The 21,622-nt window shown below is 34.0% G+C and overlaps 4 protein-coding genes across 4 annotated transcripts; 1 reads left to right on the top strand and 3 right to left on the bottom strand.

Moving 5' to 3' along the window:
- Window positions 1–858: 858 nt before the first annotated feature.
- LOC114172250 (putative glutathione peroxidase 8) lies at window positions 859–5,346 on the bottom strand. Its single transcript, XM_028056842.2, has 6 exons — window positions 5,168–5,346; window positions 4,427–4,503; window positions 4,210–4,271; window positions 1,734–1,852; window positions 1,210–1,377; window positions 859–1,120 (listed from the first exon to the last, which is right to left on the bottom strand). Exons 1-6 carry the CDS (start codon window positions 5,219–5,221, stop codon window positions 1,088–1,090), a joined length of 513 nt encoding a protein of 170 aa, XP_027912643.1. The 5' UTR covers window positions 5,222–5,346; the 3' UTR covers window positions 859–1,087.
- Window positions 5,347–9,021: 3,675 nt separating this feature from the next.
- On the top strand, window positions 9,022–10,007 carry LOC114172405 (uncharacterized). Its single transcript, XM_028056897.2, has one exon. It carries the CDS (start codon window positions 9,088–9,090, stop codon window positions 9,832–9,834), a length of 747 nt encoding a protein of 248 aa, XP_027912698.1. The 5' UTR covers window positions 9,022–9,087; the 3' UTR covers window positions 9,835–10,007.
- Window positions 10,008–11,181: 1,174 nt separating this feature from the next.
- LOC114174230 (xyloglucan-specific galacturonosyltransferase 1) lies at window positions 11,182–13,333 on the bottom strand. The gene has a single exon (XM_028059025.2). It carries the CDS (start codon window positions 12,903–12,905, stop codon window positions 11,247–11,249), a length of 1,659 nt encoding a protein of 552 aa, XP_027914826.1. The 5' UTR covers window positions 12,906–13,333; the 3' UTR covers window positions 11,182–11,246.
- A 524-nt stretch (window positions 13,334–13,857) lies between these two features.
- Window positions 13,858–18,491, bottom strand: LOC114174682 (multiple C2 domain and transmembrane region protein 7-like). The gene is made up of 3 exons (XM_028059510.2): window positions 17,822–18,491; window positions 17,652–17,730; window positions 13,858–17,169 (listed from the first exon to the last, which is right to left on the bottom strand). Exon 3 carries the CDS (start codon window positions 17,095–17,097, stop codon window positions 14,065–14,067), a length of 3,033 nt encoding a protein of 1,010 aa, XP_027915311.1. The 5' UTR covers window positions 17,098–17,169; window positions 17,652–17,730; window positions 17,822–18,491; the 3' UTR covers window positions 13,858–14,064.
- Between the last annotated feature and the right edge of the window lie 3,131 nt (window positions 18,492–21,622).

Genomic DNA, 21,622 nt, shown 5'->3' with positions numbered 1-21,622 from the left:
CATTAACTCCTTACTATTCTCTATTTAATTCGTCTCAACCACTTGGGGGTAATAATATATCAGACATTCTGTTAAGGTTAATCTTACTTTCGGCACATATTATTTATGAAGGGTTAAGCATGTGCTTTAAGGAATTTGTGAAACTGAGTTTACTGCAACTGAACCCGTCTTTAGGATAATGATTGGCTAGTCACTGCTTATAAAGGTTCGAGGGAGAGGTTAGGTCGAATGTGGCCTGCTTGTAATAGGATAACAGTTGTTTATGTTTTTTGACAATTTTTTAAATGGACTATCATTATTTTTCCGATGCAATAAAGAGAAGTTTATTAATTATTGGTGTTACAAGCTGCACACCAATCGATTAAGTGATAGACTAATCTTTTAATATCCTTGTAAACATCTAGTGCTTAGTCTATTTATGGAAAGATGTGATCGTTGCTTATTTAATTATGCAATTATAAACACATGTTAGTAAAAAATCTGAGTTGAAATTGTAGGCTACTTATTTTGGAGTTATGATAATGATAACTTTAATACAAACAACTAAAGGATAATACAGAAGTTGTTTGTTTAAATTTCTTTCGTTAAAACATACCCTTAAGGTTGTTTTTCTGTAAAGAAAAGTGATCATAACTTTGAACAGTAACATTCCTTTTAGTCATTTGTATTATTTTTATAATTCGTAAAGAACTGTTATGACGCATAATTTTGTAATAGTACGCTTCTATTAATTTTTGTGGGAGTTTTTAGAAAGTAACATTCAAAATGAAGCATTTATAAAAGATAAAATCAGTTAAAAAATCGTCAAAAATTGAAACTTGCACAGGTGAAAAATTTATAACTAAGGAAGACAGAGGGTTAAAAAAACTAAAGAGATGCATATTTAAAGCATAACACAAGTCCATGCATATTGCATAACATTGGAGAGAAGTTAAAGGAAACACGAAAGTAAAGAAGGAAGCCATTATTTGTGACAAGATTAAGCATAACATAAGTCTATGCATATTGCATAACATTGGCTCGAGACAAAGCTGTTAAGGAAGTAAAGAAGACAACACATTCGCCATATACTCGCTTCCCAGTACCTTCACGAAATACCCAGAAGTTGACGAATGTCTCTCTGCATTACAATTTAAAAGATGGCATGAGAATTACAATAGAAGCAACATAAAACATATGAAGTAATTTAAAGAATAATTTAGTCCTGACCTCAAGGCTGAGAGGAGAAGTCGTTGGATAATAACGATCCGCTACTTGTCCCTTCTTATCAACCACGAACTTGGAAAAGTTCCACTGAATATCATCAACAAAAATACCCCACTTGCCGGACTTCAAGAATTTATACAGAGGAGCTGAATTGTCTCCATTCACTTCAATCTAGCAATAAAACGAATGAGACATATATAATATCAGTGCATGCCACGGTTATTAGCAAAATTTAGAAGAATAGCAGTAATCACATACTTTGGTACAATTAACTAGTCAAGCATGCAGAATTTACGTTACTACAAAAATAGCCTGAAGCAGTTGAAGATAATTAAGAGAATCTTTTCTATAGAGAGCATAACGAGGGATTAGGATGGAAGCAGAAAATATAAAGCCAACGATGACACAGATCATAGATTTAAGAGTAGATCTTTAGCTACAAGTCTAAAAACACTAGACAAGAATAATAGTTTCTTTATTTGGCGAGTTGGGTGCTTAAGAATAATAGTTAATGCATGTGGACCAACCTTATCAAAGATGGGGAATTCAGATTTGAAACGAGTGCAGACAAAGTCCACAATTTTATCATTGCTTTCTGGTTCTTGCTCTGCAAATTGGTTACATGGAAATGCCAGAATCTCCAAGCCTGTGCAAGTTCAACAACCCAGTCATTTGTATTAATTAAACTTATTTACAAGACAAGAGAAACAAAGATAATCAGAGCAATGTATCACAGAAACATTGCCCAAAACAGGGTTCCCCCCTAACAACTGACAGCAACTACAATATGACAGGGTTTTTCCAAGCAGGAAAATTATCAGCACAAAGAGGTAATGAAGTATTTGATCAATTTACGCTATTTAAAAATACATCAATTACAACAACTGACAGCAACTACAATAATTTCTTTTTTGATACAATGGTGGATACAATGTGGTATGTAATGGCAACTAGCATAAAATTGTACCACTCTAGCAAGTTGGTGGACTGCACAATTTGCTTGTCTCCTAACAAAACTCATTTCAAAGTTCAGGAAATAACTATGCTTCTGTGTACATGTGTTTACCAACAGGCCTAATTAAAAAAAAATGTGAATCTACCTTGAATTCCGCCCACAAAAGCTCTACAATCAACTTCAATAACAACTGTTGTAGTTCATACCTACTAAAAGCTATGCTGCCCCAGCATGGCTAGATTAAAGTTGTGAATATGTCGCAAATCCATTCCTCTGAATTTTTCTCACAAAAAAGAGTTAATCGTCCAATGTATCTTTTGACTAAGGATGCAGGTAGCAAAAAAGTGCTGCTAAGATGCTTAGGCCCCAGACTTCACTCTTTCTGTGTTGGATAAATGCTTTCCTGCCCAACAATTAACCTTCTTCCACACCCTATCTCTAAGGAAGTTGAACACAACCTTCATCCTCCCAATCATAGATGAAAAAGCCCAAGTACTTTCTCGTGCCCAAACAGAGACTCCAAGGATAGTGTTAATGGCCTGTATAATTTTCATGCTTGTATTATCACTATAGAAAATCTCCTATTTTGCCATGTTAATGACCTATCCTAAACAACAAATTTCTAATACTTGAAATCTTCGTTAGAAAAAATTTCTAATACAAGGAATTTACAAACCTAGGATTTTTCACTCGCTACATATCGTACTTGTATAAGCCAATAGCCAAGACAAACTAACAGTTCTAATACCACTTGTGAGTTAGTTCAAGTAGACATCAAGGAAATTTGGTACTGATGCATTATGGAGAAACCCATACAAGAGAACAAGACACTACCCTCAATGTAAAACCTCAAGACAATGAGTTTGTCACTCCTTCTTTTATAATGCCTATCTTGCTCATTTCTATCCAATTGAATTCCTAACAAACTTGCTATGCTAAGGTCCTTTTGCATACTTTTACACCATGCAGATCTCTACAAGCTTTAGGTCTCTTGATGAGAGGCCAGAGGGTCCCTTGTTTCTTGTAACAATCTCTTCCTTAACAATTGTCATACTAGGAATCAAACTCTTTAGTTGTAACTTGACCCACTTGCTCTAGGTTAGAAGATAATTGATGCAACCTGCAACAATCTTCTAATAACAATTGCCCTATTGGAAATCAAACTCTTAACTTTGACTTTGATATCAATTGTAGAATTAAATGCCTAATTATTTCAAAAATTATAGGTAATAATTAGAGCACAACGCTTTCTATTAAGAGCATAGTAGCCCACACGTCATGATTGGAATTGTGACTTGCTCCATGTGACTTTCCCTACTTGAGAGTCTATTAGGATCCATTATCATCCCCGAACTTGGACAACTTTTTTTTCTACCTAGTTCTTTGCCCTCTACCTCCAGAAAGCATTTACTTCGGTAAGGAGATCTCTTCTTTCCTTGTACTGTTTACATCCATACTCATCTCTTGTCGTGCTGTAAATCTCCATTTGTGTTCTACTTTTGTCAATGCCAGCCAAACATTTGAGTCTTAGCCACTTCCAGAAATTTAGAGGTCATCAGAATAATGTCGAGAAGCTCCTTTTCTTCTAAGCAAGCGTTTGAAAATTTGAAGAATTTGCAGACAAATCTATTATTGAGATCTTTATTTGTGCTCATATGGGTTTATATATTAGGAACCCCCAACCAGACACAAGGACCATTCCACACCAGTCCCCTCCTGTTGCTCAATATGGATCTCCATCTCAGCATCGTTTTGATTCATTCCTAAAGCCTGTAAATGAGTTGTCGCACCCTCAATATCCTTGTTAGCCATGAACTGATGTCGGAAGGATATGAAAAACGTGACGGCTGCATAAGGCTGACTACGCAAGAACATCAAGAAAAAACCTAAAACATCTCACGTTAAGAGAGGCATCCCAATACAAGAGAAAACACATTTTCCATTCACCATTATTCAAATAATATGTATTCATAGATTGCTTATGCTTAGCTATTTTATGATAGTTAAAGATGAAAATGACAATCAAGAAAAGGAACAGTAATACAAACCTTCGTCTTTATACTTTGCATATAATTCATTCAGCTCCGTATAGTTGGAGTCGGTCAAGCCGCTGTCTCAATCAGAAAAACAAACTAGAATTGTAAATATACTCGACATTTATATGATTATCAGTGAGAATAGTTATTGACAAGTAGAAAACAAAATCTGCTGAAATTTCAAGGCTCTAAATTAATAGAACCAAAATTGACGAAAAACTGAGTATACCATTTGGAAGCAACATTGACAATCAGCAGGACTTTTCCCTCGTAAGCGGAGAGATCTACCACATCTCCCTTCGCATCCTGCAAATGAATGGAAGGATTGTAACAGGAATTTTAGTTATCACATGCAGATGATATTTGTGTCTTACGGCATACATGCAAATGCAAATGATATCTGTGTTCTTACGGCATGCATAAACACCTCAGCTTAAGAGATTTCAGATAAAATACTCTTCAAGGAATTATATCTAGGTCTAAAATTAATAGAGTAGAAGAAACTATAAACCGTTTTTGTGTAAAAAAAAAAAATACACAGTTCTGCCAGTAACTTTTTCTCTAAAATAGAGAAGTGTCTAATCATGAATCACTCGCTTCAAAAATAATTTTACATCTGAACACTCTTGATCTTCAAGCGCATGGACTACTAACTCATTTTGTAGAGAAGCCTTCTTATGAATTTCTCAAAGCACTTAAATTTATTCGAGAGACCATCTTAAAAAACTTCCTTTTTAAGATATTGTTATACTACTAATGATCGTTTGGTTAATGCATGTTTTGGAAAAAAAAAATGATTTAATGTTTCTTTCGTTTTGCATTTGAGAAAGATTTACTTGTTGCATGTTCTGTCTGCAATGTTGATAAAGAAAGACAAGAAAATGTATCCCATTTTCAAAATAGTAGGTAACAGTGCTAGTTTATCCAAAGAAGCTTAGTGCAGAGACGGAGATGAAGTAAGAAGACGAACCTTAACAGAGAAATCGTACACGGATTTTGGATCCTTGGAGGAATCGGTGGTCATGGTGTATGTATGCACGGTAAGGAGAGGAACTGAAGAGACACGTTAGAATGAAGAGCAACCACCAACTCTTCGATTTTGATAGTCGAGAGTTGAGAGTTGAGATGTGTGCCCATTAATGTTTGCACACGTTGCGGTGTTCTTGTCGTGTTTGCAAAACTTTTCTTTATTCCGAATCTCGAGTATCCTGCAAAGTGATATTACTTTTGAGATTTTTTTATTTTATTTTTTGAGATATGAGTTGTTAATGAGAGAGATATGAAATTAATTCAAACATAAAATTTAAGGTTTAATATTTTTGAATCTTATATTTGTTATATATTATTTAATATTTTATTTTTATTCTTAACACTTACAAACATTATGTTAATCTTTTTTTATACGAAAATTTAATTTAATTTTGGGACAAAGTATTTATTTCTGTCTTCCGTTTAAGATAATAAACATGATTTAAACATTATTAGCTAATCAAAGAGTTTTGTTGGCTAATGTTCTTATAATATTGATTTAAAAATTAAACTCTCTTATTAAAAATATATATAACTAAAAAAAAAAAGAAACCGTTGCACATGCTAATAAAAAGAATTTCTCTTTTCAAATCCTTAAAATTGATTAGCATCTATTTTATTTAAACTTGAGATAAACTCCTCAATTGAAATTTCGATTTTGACCTTATTGATTAATTTACTCCACACTTTCAGTGTAAAAGGATAGTTTTCATATTTAAAGACTAGATTGAGTGATATGTGGTGCTGAAAGTTAAACTCGTGAAATTAAAGCAATCAAATTATTTGATGGTTGGTAGTCACAATTTTACGAAGATGAACAACAATTCAGAGGTACATATGGAAGTAGAAATAGTGTGGAAATTCCATTTATATCTGCAATACATTTTTTTTTATTTATGATGATATTCATTCATTTGTTTATTTAGTGACCACTCCACATCATGCATTCAGCGACTTTTGTTGTGCGTGATATTAATTGTTCTCTGATAGATGTTAAATGAACTGGATTACAATTAAACTGTAGTGTTTGGACGGTTACACTTTTAAGTAAAAAGAATTACGTCCTAATTAATGATTATATCTTTTGGCGGCCTAATGATAAATGCTTAATCCTAACAATTGATATCAAAACTAATGTCATGAGTTCAATTTTTAGTGGAAAAAGAGTTAGATTTAGTAAGACAATTGTTAAATGAGATATCTTTTATCTTCTTGTCTGCAAAAGTAAAAGTGAAAGGTAAAAAAAAGTGCATTAAGGTTTTTTTGTAAGCGTAAGATGTGCCATATAATGAAGGAGATTGATTGTCGTTTGCTAAAGTAGCAATTGATATGTTATAATGAATGAATGAGCTGCATAACCATTTGAATTGGTTGGTAGTTTTCAGTTAGAGATAGTACCATTGTGAGGCAACATTGACAATGAGAATAACTTTTCCTTTGTAATCCCCCAGATTAAAATCATTTACCATTGCATAATGCGAACAAACTTAATGATTAAATGAGTCTATCACTTGCAAGGGATTTATACATTGAAGAAAAGAAAAAGAGATAAATAACCCAACAAGAAGAGGTAATAATTCATTAATGGAGGCAACAAACAACCATACAGACCCACTTCTGTATTGAGAAATTAAATATACAGTATTATAGTTTATAGTTATTTATTTATAATACAATTCAAACCATCACAAAAAGTAACTCATTTCTAAAAAAAATTAAAAGTAACAAAATTAATTAAAATACTTAAAATGTTGACAAATGGTAGCATTTTATGGTAACATTTAATGAAGTCTAAAGCTTACACTTGACACAATAAAAACAAATATAAAATAAATTATTAATCTACCCTCATTAAATTGGCTGATTTTTATGAGAGACTAAATTTAGTAAAAATTTTAAAGAGATATTCTAATTTTTATTACAAGAAACAAAAAATATATTTAATCTTAATAATAATTAGAGATCTCAAAATAGGTTTAAATTTGTGAGGTAACTTGATTCATTATAAGTTTAAACCGGATTGGGTTGAGAAAAAAATTAGTTTTTTAAAAGTGGATTAAAGTTAACCCAACTTACTTAAGCACCAACATTTTTTACAATTTAAAAAAATTGATATAATTATTTATTATGACTAGTTATAAAAAACTTTGATTCTACTAATATAAAAAATATAATATTTTGAGAATTAGGTAAACACTTTGATTCTACTAATATAAAAAATAAATTAAGTCAATTAACTCTCACTATAAAATAACAAAATAATATAATAAATTGTTTAAAAAAAGCATAAGTGAGTCAACCCACCAACCGATGGTGGCTTAGACTGGATTGCAAAATTTCTGACTCACAAAAAGGTGAACCTCATTGAACTCACTCATATTTAGCTCAACACGTGATGAGTTAACTCGTGTGAAAAAGATTAACTCACTTTAACAACCCTTAATAATAAAAATAATAATAATAACAAAATTTGGTTAAAATTAAAGAATTAAATTAGGGAATTAAATCATGATAAAAAAAATTGTTTGATTTAAATTTAAGTTTTGTTATTCATGTAATTAATATTATATTTTTTTTGTTAAAATGAAATATTTCAGTAAAATTATAATTATATTTTTATAAATTTCTATTAATGTATTAAATATGTCAAAACTTCAAAAAATCTTATTCATTCCATAGCTTTGACATTATTGCATTGAATTATAAAAACAAGTTAATTTTTTTAATTATATTTATTATCATTATTTAAAATTTAATGTTTATTTCTATATTTTCAATTTATTTTTAATTATTTATCACAAACACAACAAAATAGATATAATTACTCGTATAATACTTAGTTTGGGGCTAGTGTGTCAAATAGGTACTCGGTTTAAGAAAGATGTCAATTACATCCCAACTTTTAAAAAAATGCTTCAATTAGGTCCCTTTTAGACATAGTTGACTAACGCCGTTAGTCAACGTGCCACATGTCAGTCTATGGTTTTTTTGATTTTTTTTGATTTTTTTTTAAATTTTTTAATAATTAAAATCTATTTTTTTATAAAATTAAAAGTAATTAAGTATAAAAGTTTCACAAAAATTAAGTATTTGATATTTATATTAAAATTTAGTGGTAAAAGTCATTTTATTAAGTCATTTTTAATAAAAAAATTAGTATAACATTCATACCAATAGAAATTTTGGTTTAAAATTAGTAAGAGACAATATTGTTCTATTTTGGAAAAAAAAATAAAAATTAACAAAATATGAGTACTTAATAAAAAAGTAATTAATAAAGTAATATGTTAAAAAATCGTTTTTAATAAAAAGTATTAGTATAACATTTATACAAATAATAAATTTGGTATGAAATTGAGAGAAAAAAATATAAATATTAGTACTTAATTTTGTAAAAATATTTATACTTAATTATTTTTAATTTTATAAAAAATGGATTACAAAAGTATTTTAATTATTAAAAAAAATTGGGACCAAATTGAATCAAATACACATACTTAGGTATTAAATTGAAAAAAAAAAAGATATATATGATGACTAAATCAAAATCAACATAATTACAATGCAATGTTACACTGACAATACCAAGTGTCACACACAAGACTTGACACGTAACATTTTTTTTTTCAAATTTTTTTTTAGAAAAATAAAAAACTTAAAAGATTTTTAAAAAATTTAATAAAATTAAAAAAATTAAAAAAAAAAGATACCATTAACACTTTTTTTTAAACTGGTACCTATTTGATTGTATCACACATTAGCACCTGTGCTTTACCAGTAATTATACCCAACAAAATACTAGTTTAAGTTAAACTTTAACGTTTTCAATAAGTTATTTTCCTTCAAACAGATCTCAATCCCATGGCCAATAAAGAGTTCAAAGTCCCGCCGGTGGCTTTCCCCTCCGCCGGAAATCCCGGCGGCGCGGCACCACACCTCCAGCAGCGGCGCATGCCCGCACCGCCATTCCAACCGAACTCCGGCATTCCATTCATGTCCTTCGACATAGGATCCGCCACGGCGTCCACCTCCTCGGGACCAATTTACACCGGCCCCTCCGTCGGCGGCGGTGGCTCCGCCAACTTTGACGACGAGGAGCCCCTTCTCGACGAGCTCGGGATCCACCCGGACCAAATCTGGAGCAAAATCAGATCTGTTCTGAACCCGTTTCGCGTCAACGACACGGTACACAAAGACTCGGATCTATCAGGTCCAATCCTCCTCTACATGTCATTTTGCCTCTTCCAATTGCTCGCGGGAAAGATCCAGTTTGGCGTGATCCTGGGCTGGATCGTGGTCTCTTCCATTTTCCTTTACTTCGTTTTCAATATGCTAGCCGGTCGAACAGGAAATCTCGACCTGCACACCTGCACCAGTGTCGTCGGTTACTGTATGTTGCCGGTGGTTATTTTCTCCGCGCTCTCGCTCTTCTTACCGGTCGAAGGGTTCATTCGCCTTTCGGTCGCTGCGATTTTCGTGCTGTGGGCCACGAGAGCTTCCACGGGTCTCGTCGTTTCGCTCGCTCATGGCGGTGATGAACATCGAGGACTGATTGCGTACGCCTCTTTCTTGATTTACACTCTGTTTTCGTTACTTGTCATATTCTAGGGATGTCTATGACACTGAGATTTTTGGATCCCTGTTCCCATGGTTTTAGTTCTTCCTGCATTATGAACCTTGTAGTTTTTTGGTGCAGTCGTATTATGGTATAGAAAATGGAGTTATTAGTTTGATTGAATGTCTGTGATCAAAGGCATATATATAAATATATATTTAATTTACATATTTGTTCTGATTTTGCAAAACTATTGGTAAATCTTCTTGCAATAACGGTGTTTTTATGTGACTGATGGTGCTAGAACGAAGGTCACAAGTTATTAAGAAAGCAAATTGTGTGCTTATCTAAATTTAAGGTGGTTGTGTTTTGGTAAATGGTAAACTTAGATACAATATTACTAGGATTATTCTTCAATTAGAATTAGATTTGGAGTTTCGCTTAAGTAATCCACGTAATAAAGGATTCTGTATTGAGGTGACACTCCAAATTTAACTAGAGAAAGACACTAGTTGAATACAATTGATGCTAAAAGAGTACTGTAAGTCATTGTAATATCCTTATATTGTAACTTTTATTTAATGATTAAAGTTAAGAAAATCAGCAAAAAAAATGCTTGCACATACAAAAATAGTACAACCAGATAGATTTTTTCACGGATTTTATTTATTTATTTCATTATTACTCATTAAAACCAAATAAAGGAAAATGAAAATCCTTGTATTAAAGTGTGTACATGGTTAATGAATTACATTGGCATCCAAATTGGTCTAGGGAAGCGGCGAACCAAAACATGCGGTCTGCAATCCTTAGTTGCGGTAGCTTCTAGATTATATATTGGATCAAAAGAATGCAATGGCATATTCTCAATGTTCACATTATAATCCAAGCCAAACATACCCAATAGGGATAAAGATGCGATGAAATATGAGAATCTATTCCACATGATAAAATCAAGAAGTCCATATGTACATACAAACCACGAAGCTAGAAACAACAATTTCGTTTTCATTTTCTTTCCAGTATTTTTTTGGACTTTGTACTCCTCATGTTACTCTTGAGGATAAATCCCAATTCCTAAGAGTAATTCCATAGGCTACCTTACTGTTAAAGAAAATTCATTTGGTAGATTTGTGCAGAAAAATATGATGAACTCATTGGATGGAAGTGTTGTAACGCTAGCTCCATAATCAGCCAATCACTGTTGTCTTCTTGTGATTACATTTATAACTAGAAAAAGCCTTTCTAATCGCAGTGCTTATATTTATAAGCTAAAAGGGAGAAAACATATATCCAAAATTGAGAGAGAGATAAACTAATAATGTTATGGTGCTTTATTATTGATGAAAGATTGTTACAAGTATTGTTAGTGAGTGTGAACAGGGCATCAAGTGCAAAAGTAAAAAGAAAAATCAAAACCACTGCATAGCGTATTGAGAGTGTGAAACAAATGAAGAGTAAAGAGTCAATTCTTCTGTGGTTGCTCCAACATGCTAACCCTATCAAGCAGATTATTCATTGTAATGGCAAACGCATCCTGAAACTTGTCAGGCTCGGCAATGTAATCCCCATATACCAATCCAGGCAACAGTTCATATACAATATATCTCCTCATGTTTTCTCTCTCTCTTGACGAAATGTTGGCCAGTCTCTCCACCACATTTATTTCTGTCACCTCTTTTTTGTCCATAAACACAGAGTACTTATCATGGTCATGGGGCAAGTGCCAGGGATATTGATAATAAGCCGTGAAAGGATCAAAGAGAACAGGGATGCAACCTGATATGAGCGAATCAAAAACAGATTTTCTTGTTGGACTATCTCCTGGGGGCTGAAGGCAAAACTCAGACTCCACAAAGAGTTCTATTACTGACTCAGCCTCATCACATTTCACAGAACTGCAATTCATAAAATGACATTTCCCATCACCTAATGAAGTGCATTGGTTGATTAATGTTGCCCTAGTGTTGTCCTCTGCATTAGCCCGTGCTGCTCCAGCAAAACTCACAAGGTTTTTGCGGTTTGATCTAATGATTTTCAGTTGCCAAGAGATTATATCATTGTCTGAATGTGGGTGGAAATTAGTTGGGTGAGGAATTCCAATGTCATTGACATGCCAAGGTTGTCTTTCAATCAAGAGCTTGATGGGGTTTTGCATTTTGTCAAGCTCTAACAATCTAGTCCCCCAAGGAGACTCACTGCTTCTCCTAAAATCCCACGAAATCTTACCCAACACAAGCACATGATCCTTACCTGAATTCCTTTTCCACGGTCCTTGTCTCTCAAGCCACTTCACCAATTCCAGACTCAAACTGTCCTTCACATCATTTGATACGTTCTTGAAATGCCATCGCAAGATATCCAAACCACCATAGAATGGAACATAGAATAGCTTTGCAACCTTTTCATCAGAAACCCTGCATGGATGCCTCAAGACTCTGGAATGAAATATGAGTTCAAGCGAGTACTGATGAGTCTTGTACCATCCTTTGCCAAGCTTGGCTATTGGCTCACCCAACCCCTCGTTACTTAAATAGCTGCAGAAGTCCTGCCATGGAACCATGTCACGGCATTGACCCACCAAGTCCTTGTTAAACTTGGATGGCAAGTCATAAACGTATATTCCTCTACCATCACAACTTGCATAGTTTTTGTTTGACTTTGACCTCCAGGATCTATGAACTTGCAATTGTTCCTCAACGACCTTAACAGCATTTGCAACCCTCTCATCTGTACCATTGATAACTACTCTACTAGCAGCAGTAACCAGATGTGTGGTATATGGAAACTTGACAGGTTCAGCAGTTGCATTACCCTGATCAATTCCAGGGGTAATAATGGAGCTATTATTGTTTGTGGAGGTTGGTATTTCAAAGGAGGGGTGAGTACCTGCAGACAGACAATAGAGGTTATCGAGTTTCCTTGTGGAAAAGCAAACATGAATGATGTTTCCTGTTATTAAGGTGGAGAAGGAAGACCACATGTAGATAAGGATTATGAGGAAAACTAAAGCAGAAATTCTACTAAGAAAGTTGTAGAGGATTGTAAGGCCAAAGTAAGATTGTTTAGCTTCTAGATTTCTTGATGATGATTTTGGTCTTTTTCTGGATATAGACACTGCCATTTTCTGGGGGAGAACAATGATAGTATGCCTTACTTCTGGTTTTTTATAAAGTAGAGGGAAAATTAATCATAGTTTCCTCACCTAACATTTTATCATGCAAGCACAAGTTATTTTTCTTTGATTAAATAACACTATGCACGTCGAGATGTGCATTGCGTTAAATTATATGTTCTTTGCGGTTGTGCTCCTCCAAACATTTACAGATGGCATATTTTAGTGGTTCACATTCATAATGCAATTAGCATTCATCCTCTCAGCAGAATGGAGTCAACATTTAATAATAAAATTATGTTAAAAATATATACATACATATCATTAGCTAAAACAAGAAGATGAATGTGTATATTCACTTTGTATATTGTGTTGATTTCATCTGCATTTTATAATTGTGGTCTATCCAAAACTTAAAAAAAGAGAAAAGAATAGGTTATTTATTTCGCCCAACACCTTATAATAATCCCCTCTTTAATTACTTCTCACATCTAAAAGTCATGGTGTTCTTTTGTATTGGATCATTCGGAATATGTAGTTGAATCAAATCCATTTAACTCTCTGCAATTGCCACGTTCATATTTTTCAGTCGCTATACCATTTATCATGCAAGCACGTAGTGCTTTTTTCTCTTGTGTTGACTTAATTGCGCACGTCGAGTTGCGCTTTAATTATGTGTAGTGCTTTCGTTGTGCAGTCGTGCTCCCAATATAATAATACGTCTGAAGAATGGCATCATAGTGGTTGAAATTCATAAATGCAATAAACGTTCATCCATGTATTCAAATGTTTGATTTTATGCAAAGTCAGACATTGTTGTTCTCTATACCTACCACTCTTACCCGTTTTTTCCTTCGTAAAAAACGAAATTGGATAAAATGAAACAGGTTTTCACAAAACCTTTACCGGTTAAGATCTTGATTCATGTTTACATGTACAAGAGCGAGTCAAAGACCAAACATCAGAAGAAAGATAATTCTATTAAAGTCTTACTATTTTGCATGCATCTAAGCAATCCACATCCAAATCAGAAGTCCTTTCCAGCTTCAGTTTGCAAGGAAATATCAGAAAGTATAGCGTTACATTACATGATAAAAACACATTCAATAATAGCAGATAAAACATATTTGAAGCATCACTTACACTAGCCCTACAGTATACAGCAACTCTACAACATGCTGTCTGTTCTTGCAGGGAGGCGTCGGAAAAAGTTGATTGGGACACATGGCAGCCTGTGGCGAAACCTTGGATGCCTCATGATGTAGAAACCTGCCAAACCAGCCACAGCTTGAAAAGGGGTAACATAGAGCACCAACGCAGATAGAAGACACAGTGTAATAAATAAGGATGTAGCACGTGGGTCTCTCCAGCTTAACAGAGCCTGAATCCTTTCTCCCTGGCTGGCCAAATCCCCAATCACTGTTTGAATCCTTCCAGCCACACTCCTCAAGCGATCATACCTCATTCTCACAAGGTCTGGGCTTCTGCTTGTTGGGAAAGTGTCAAACTCTTCATCCAATTCATCAGGGTGCACTGCCTCAGCTTGTGAGATTCTTGTGTTCATGTGAGGAGGGTACCTTGGTCTGTATCTGAAGTTCCACACCCCTATCAAAAACATGTAGAGAAAAACAGTGGGCAAGATCAATTCTGGGAAGCACACAAGCATGAGAAATAGCACATGAACCAGCACTGTTGTGATAGGATTTCTCCACATGCAGATATCACCGAACCACTTCCCAACCGCAAACACACCAGAGAAGACAGTCATCAGTCTGAAGAAATTCGCCTTGCTTCGCCGCATGCTCCAAAGGTGAGAGTCCACATCTGACATGTATTCCACCACTTCCTTGCGAAGTGGTGGCTCTGCTCGGCCGAGTCGTGCTGCCACTATGTTCATTGCTTGGTGGCGTAGCATGTCTAGCTGTGTCACAGAGAAAGGCCTAACGTAGTGCATTTTAGGCAGCAGTGGACATGAGTACAGGTAAAGCATGTTTGCCAAAGAAGTGCATGAAAACCGTATTGCCAAGTGAAGTTCACCCATCTTCTTAACCCCAGTTGGGTGAAGAACCAACAATGGATATGAGTGAGTGTAGATCCTGCCTGTTTCTAAAGTAGAGATGCGAATTCTGACCTTCCCAACTTTCAAGTCCTTCGAAGTACCGTTACCCTTTTCCCCGATCTGGCTGTTGTCGAAGACACCAACTGTAAGAACTGTGGCATGATCAAAAACCTCCCAAGTGTATTGCTCGTTGTATTTTGGAGACATATTGTCAACAATGGTCCTTGTTCTGACCCATTTGTGACCATATTTTGCTACACAGTATGTGTCAGATGTGCCTCTACCATCCCTTGTTTTCATTGGGTGGAGTCCTACAGCATTCAGTACTCCAAGTTCTAAAACCCCAATTGGTGGCTTCCACAATTGCTTTGCTGTGGGACGGAGATCACTGCTATAATGAGTAGACTCGTCAAGAACATGATATCCTCCATCTAGACATAACCGGAGCTGAATTCTGCTTGAGAACTTTTCCTTCTTCAACTGATCAACATCTATAGCAATTGGTTTTTCCAAGTTGAACCATCGAGAATGGATGATTCTATCATCCGCACGCCTCTCCACAGAGTTCAGTGGTATGATGACCCTCCCAATGATCTCATCTTTTCCAGGACTAACCCGATCTTCAACTGAAATGATTAAATGATCTTCAAAAGGTTCAGCAGCAACAAATAAAAGATCCTCATTCCAGAGTGCGCTAAGCGTTCGTGCCGGAACTGTCTTTGTTTTCAGCACTTGGTTTCCTATCTGCACCTTGGCATACACATCTGGGAAACGGTTTTTCTCCGTAGGAACCAAGTCTTGTGCCTCCACAATATTGACACGCACGTACCATAACCTTGGTGCATGATACACCTTTGAACGCATCACTGCAGAGATAGCATGTGTGCTGTCAACAGGTGTGGCTGCATCTGAATGCCATGCATCTGAAAAAGCCTCATCTGCTTGAGTACCAATCCAGACAGCAAGCATCAACTCACCTTTAATCTTGTCCCCTTTCTTGTCCTCAAGACGGTACCACTCCGGCGCCAAAGGGCTATCTGGTGGGACTCTCAAAGGAACCTCATTGATGTCAAACCTCACAATGCCAACAAAATCATCTTTGATGAGATCCCTGTCCTTTATCACAACATCTAGTATGGATGCTTGCATCCGGTCCTTTGAAAAGGCAAACACCTGATTCCATTCTGGACTCTGATTCTTATCAAAGTGTCTGGTAATACCCTTGTAATTGCCAATTCTCACCTCAACAAATGGATCAAGACTCCCAGTAATATCCATAGCAGGAAGCTCACGAGCCTTCACAACCCTGACATACAGAAAATACATCCTTTCTACAAGATCGTACGTGCTAGCTGTTTTGTCTTTATGAATAACACGACCACCAACAACTCTTCCCCCGCCAAGATATGGACTTGTTTCTTTAAGTGCAAAATCAACTGGTTGTACTGATGTACCAGTACGTACTAGCTTCATGGGTCGTGGTTCAGATTTCATTTCATCAGCTTCATATTTTGTTACATAATGAGTATCAGCAAAGCCAGTTGAATGCTGCTGGTGATGGTGCTGGTTCTGGTGGTGGTTTGTGTTTGGAAGATGATGGAATGTGTGCCTTGACTCGACCTTTTCATTTGGCAAACTGTTTGCCATGGCGCTTGCAGGTGCTCGAACTTCTGCATGTGTTGAGCTAGGATTATTAGTTGGCACGGAATCAACAACAGGAGTTGGAATAGATGATTTTATGGTTGGGTCATCAGTGATGTAAACTTTAAGACCAATCTCTCCTCTTACACGAGAGAAAATGCCACGCTTTTCCAATGGATAATGCAAGACAACTGCATCAGAGTATGGGACAAAAGAAGTCCCAGTAAGGCTAACCTTGCCAAGAAATGAAGTGGAGTTAGTAGCCCTTGAATGGCTGTGGACATACACCTCAAGTGAGAGATAGTGAAGATTAGAAGGGTCAGATATATTAAAGTAGAAGCTCTCATTCCAAACAGGGTTAAGATCCTTTTCTTTGATGGTCGAACGGTACTTCTGGCCATCAAAATAAAGTTCCACAAAGGCATTGGATGAACCTAGTCCATCTTTAGGTAATAGATTGTGAGCACTAACCACATCTACGCCCAACTTGAAGTGGTTCATAATTAAACCTGGTGGTCTAGTTTCTATTTCCAAATGAGATTTTAGTAAGAACTACACGGTCACTGTAGATACCTACAAACAGAAGAGGAATAAATAACTCATGCCAAAACAACTGAAATTTCAAAGATGAGAGACACAGCTGCTTAACTATACGAGTAAAAATCTCACATGATTCTCTAGATGCTTGTTTATGCTTATATTCTGCATTTAAATACATAAAAGAAACTTCTAAACATGTTATATTTAGATTTAACCTCGTGTCAGACTTTATTTGCCGTGGCAAAGTAAAAAAATCTGTTAGTTCCACAGAAAACACAGTCCAGCTAAAAGAAGTAGGAACATTTCAATAAGGTAAAGAGCTTGAATCAAGAGATGTGTGCACTGAATGTTATGATGCATGATAGTGGAATAGTTTGGGCGGAGGGGCCATGCAACAGCCACTGTTTCTTTCATAAAAGGAATAAAAAAAAAATACTGAATAAGGGGAAAATTTTCTGAGCGGCAAGAAAACTTTCTAATGGAAGCAAACGAGGAAGTTATAACTGATACATCACCTTGGAGAGCTAGAGAGCAACAAGTTCAGGAAGATCTTTGCTTGTTCTGTTCAGTGAGCAATGAATGAAAGCCAAGCCACTGGAAATAAAAAGCAGAGTTCGTGACTACCAAAATATAATCAAATACAACGGGTTGGCAGAAGAAAAAGCAAAATGGGGTCAACACTTACCTCTTCCTATAGATCGAGCTCGATCATGTGCAAAACCCCTCGTGGAACTATTTATGTACACGCATCTAAAGAAACCAGCATGTGGCACTGTATGTTTTTGCAGCTCCAAGTTAGTGATCCATTAAACACGGAGCATACACATGAGCTTTGCGTAGTGAATGGATTCAACTCACAAATTTAAAACTTCATAAAAAAAATGACTTAACAACAACATCATGCACGATGCAGATAAAAAATGAAGGGTGGTCTCTGATAACAGTGAATGATAAAAAAAACAAAAAAGATAATGAGAAAAAGCAGTGTGCTTTAGCTATGGAGAGCTTAAAACGATAGCTCAGTTATACTGAAGAATACACCTCGTTCATTGGAGAGTATGTGGAAGAGACAAGGAGGAAGCAACAAAAAAAAAGTGAAATGAAATGGGTGACCACAATGGCAGTGGCAATGGCAATGGCGTTGTATTTTACGGTTCACTACGGTTGTGAGTTCAGAGAGGTGAATGGCAACAACACAGAGAGACAAGCACTGTCTCCAATGGTAGATGCAAAAGGACAAAGACTTCCCCGTGGTTCAGTTTCTGACTCGTCCTTTTTGTTTTATTTTTCTAGTTTCGTAACTTTCGCTTCTCTGCTACTGCTAATGTAAAATGTGATGCTATTGTTATGGTGATGCTACCATGCACCCAACTTCATCTTATGTATGACTCCTGTATCACATCATCACATCATCGCATCGCATCGCATCTCTCATTCATGTCCAACTAGGTAATGTAAAAAATATTCGTATTCGCGGCTACATGCGGATAAAACCGCTATAACCGCTATGAAAACGAATATTAAAAAAATGATACCCGCTATTTGCGGTATAAATATTTTTAATATTCGCATGTTAATGAGGTGGATATAGATGTCATAGTATCTGTATTTGTGAATATTTGTACTCGTTAAACTTTAATTCACAAAAATATCCTTTTATTTATATATATGAGTAAAAAATGTTTTGACCTAATTTTTTTTCAAGAATCAATAAGAAAACGTAAATTTATTGATCAAAGCATTAATTACATTATGTTGAATGTCATTTTATATTTATTTTTATGATTATTTAGACTTGAGTTTGTTTGAATTTTATTTAAAATTTATGACAGTAATTTATTTTATTTTATTTGAATTTATGATTAAATATTTATTTTTTAAATAATTTTATAAATAGATGTGGATACCCATAAATACCTATATATATATATATATATATATAAAAAAGAAGAAATTAATACTTATATAACAAATATCCGCTATAAATACAAATTCGAGACCAAATCGTGCCGCAGGTATGCTTCCAGCTAGGTTCGCAGTACTGTAACATTTCCTTTCTATGAATTTATATTAGCTTACCCACTTCCCAAAAAACTTTGAAAACTGTGTTAAAATGTTAAAACTCATAAAGGGAGTGATGACAATAATTTGATTTTGCTAATAATAACTGTCAGGTAAATTTAAAAAGTAAAAATCATATCATTTTTTTTTCATAAGTGTTGTTCCTTTTATAAAATAATCCAACATACAATTAAATACTAATTGCTTACACATATCTAGGACTCAAACCTTTATTAACGGGTAACATACGGAAAATGTCATTCATTAGATTAATAATCATAATCGGTTAATGATGATATTTAATACATCAAGTGTAATGTAACCATTAACCAAAGTTTCTTTTTACTTGTTAATTAGTTAACCAAAAGCCGTGGTTTATTAGTAGTGCTTAATAATACTTAATGATATATTTTTTAATACAGTAAAGGTTTTTGCTTGTGAAGTCATTAACAAAAAGAAAATACAATTTTATTATTTTACCGCCTTAATTCAAGAAAAATGTGTTGAAAATATTATATAAACCGTCAACTAAAGGTAAGATGTATTTGAATTATTGGGAGATATTAAAATTGGACCTTTATTTGCAGCATGGGCCGACCCTTTCGATCTGGGCTAAAGGTCACGGGCTTCATGTGGTGCCATTAATGCCACACCCTTTATTTTAGTTTATATCTTCTTCTACAAACTTTTAGAGTATGGGCTTTTCATTGAAGAAGCATGGCATAAGATTGTTCACCCAACTACTAGATTAATTATGAAACTATGGTAGCCCCTATCCAATTGATGTGCAAAGTTTCTTTAAATATAGTCTTAGTTTTTCTCTCCTATTTATTATCGTGCTCTACCCTACAAAACTTGCCCATAGTTTGTCAGAGTAAAGAATTCCCCATATACAGATTCACGTTTTAATAGGTAGAAACCCTACATTCACATTTAATGAGAGAATACATGAATTCAAACAAGCTCAGTCATGAAAATCAATGTAAGCAAAAATAAAAGATGGGCTACATCCTAATCACAAATAAGGAGAAAAAAATAATCCATTATTTTCTACTGAACTATTCATTATCAATAACAAGTTGTTAATAACTAGACTTTAAGTTTAACTAAGTCCCACAAAATTATATTTAAAGTTTGTATTCACTTATATATTCCAAATTAACTTTATCTTTAGTCGATATGATATTTTTAACAAAATTTATAAAGCTGATACACAACTTTCACATAATAAATCATTTTGTTTAATATGTATCATTTATACATAGATAAATGTATGATACGAAACTTTTTAATGAAATGATTAATTTAAAAAATACTTTTTTACACAACTAGTGTACATTTTTTAGTAAAATATTAGACTGTATAAATTTTTATTTATAACGAGTCTTAGTGTACGTCATTGTCTCAAAAACTGACTTAATAATAGTCATAATAAAAGTTGTGTGCAATGATGACAATATGCTTAGAAAATTTTATATATATATATATATATATATATATATATAAAATTTTCATTGAAGGGAAATAATAATTTTTAAAAATTTAAGGATGAAAAATAATAAATAATTGTTCTGTAGTTCTCCTATACCTGCTGAACACCACACATCCATACTTTTGAAAGGAAAGAAAAGATAACAAAGCGGAAATCGTATCCAATAATCACAGCTTCCCTATAACTAAAATGTGTAATTTAGGCCATAACATTTAATAAAAAAATAAAAGATTGAAAGTCAGCCATAATAACCACTGACTTCATCAAGTTGTGCACAAGTCGTGCTAAAAACATACAATTTCTGATGTCCAAAAAAGAAATATACAATTTGTACACAGTACTTATGACTTCAAAGGAAACCCTATTTTTAAATTTTCTGAGCATGTAGTCACAATAACCCACAACTTCTAATATGATTATTATGAAATCATTTCTTTAGATCATGACTTACATCAAGACTTGTAATACACTAAAAATTTGTCTATTCTAATATTTTGCCCAAAAGAAAACACTATATTTGTAAAAAAAACATTCTTTAACACTATATAATAAAGACAAATACAATAATTTTCTAAAAAGTCAAAGTCATAAATTTGTTGCATAACTTTCTATTATAATTATAGAAATAAATAATAAATTTTACATGGTCATAAATATTTAGATTATATAAGTATGTTGAGTATACATTTATTTAATCCCCTTACATATATTCCTATAATGAAAATTTTTCGTAAAATTGTTATTTGTTAATTTTAAATGAAATTTTTAAATAATTTTGTTTTTCATGAATGAATTTGATCTCATCCAATAAAAGCAGTTATTGAATGAATTGCATTCAACTTTCATTGTATTAATCAAATTGAATCCATTTGTTTACTAAATTTATTAGTAGATAAAAATAGATTGATGGACTATTTTATCCCATTAATTACA

Source organism: Vigna unguiculata, chromosome 2 (genome assembly GCF_037176805.1).
Source record: "Vigna unguiculata cultivar grain cowpea cultivar isolate G323 ecotype 2 chromosome 2, ASM3717680v1, whole genome shotgun sequence".
NCBI classification, from domain to species: Eukaryota; Viridiplantae; Streptophyta; class Magnoliopsida; order Fabales; family Fabaceae; genus Vigna; species Vigna unguiculata.
This window is presented reverse-complemented; position numbering and strand designations above follow the sequence as displayed.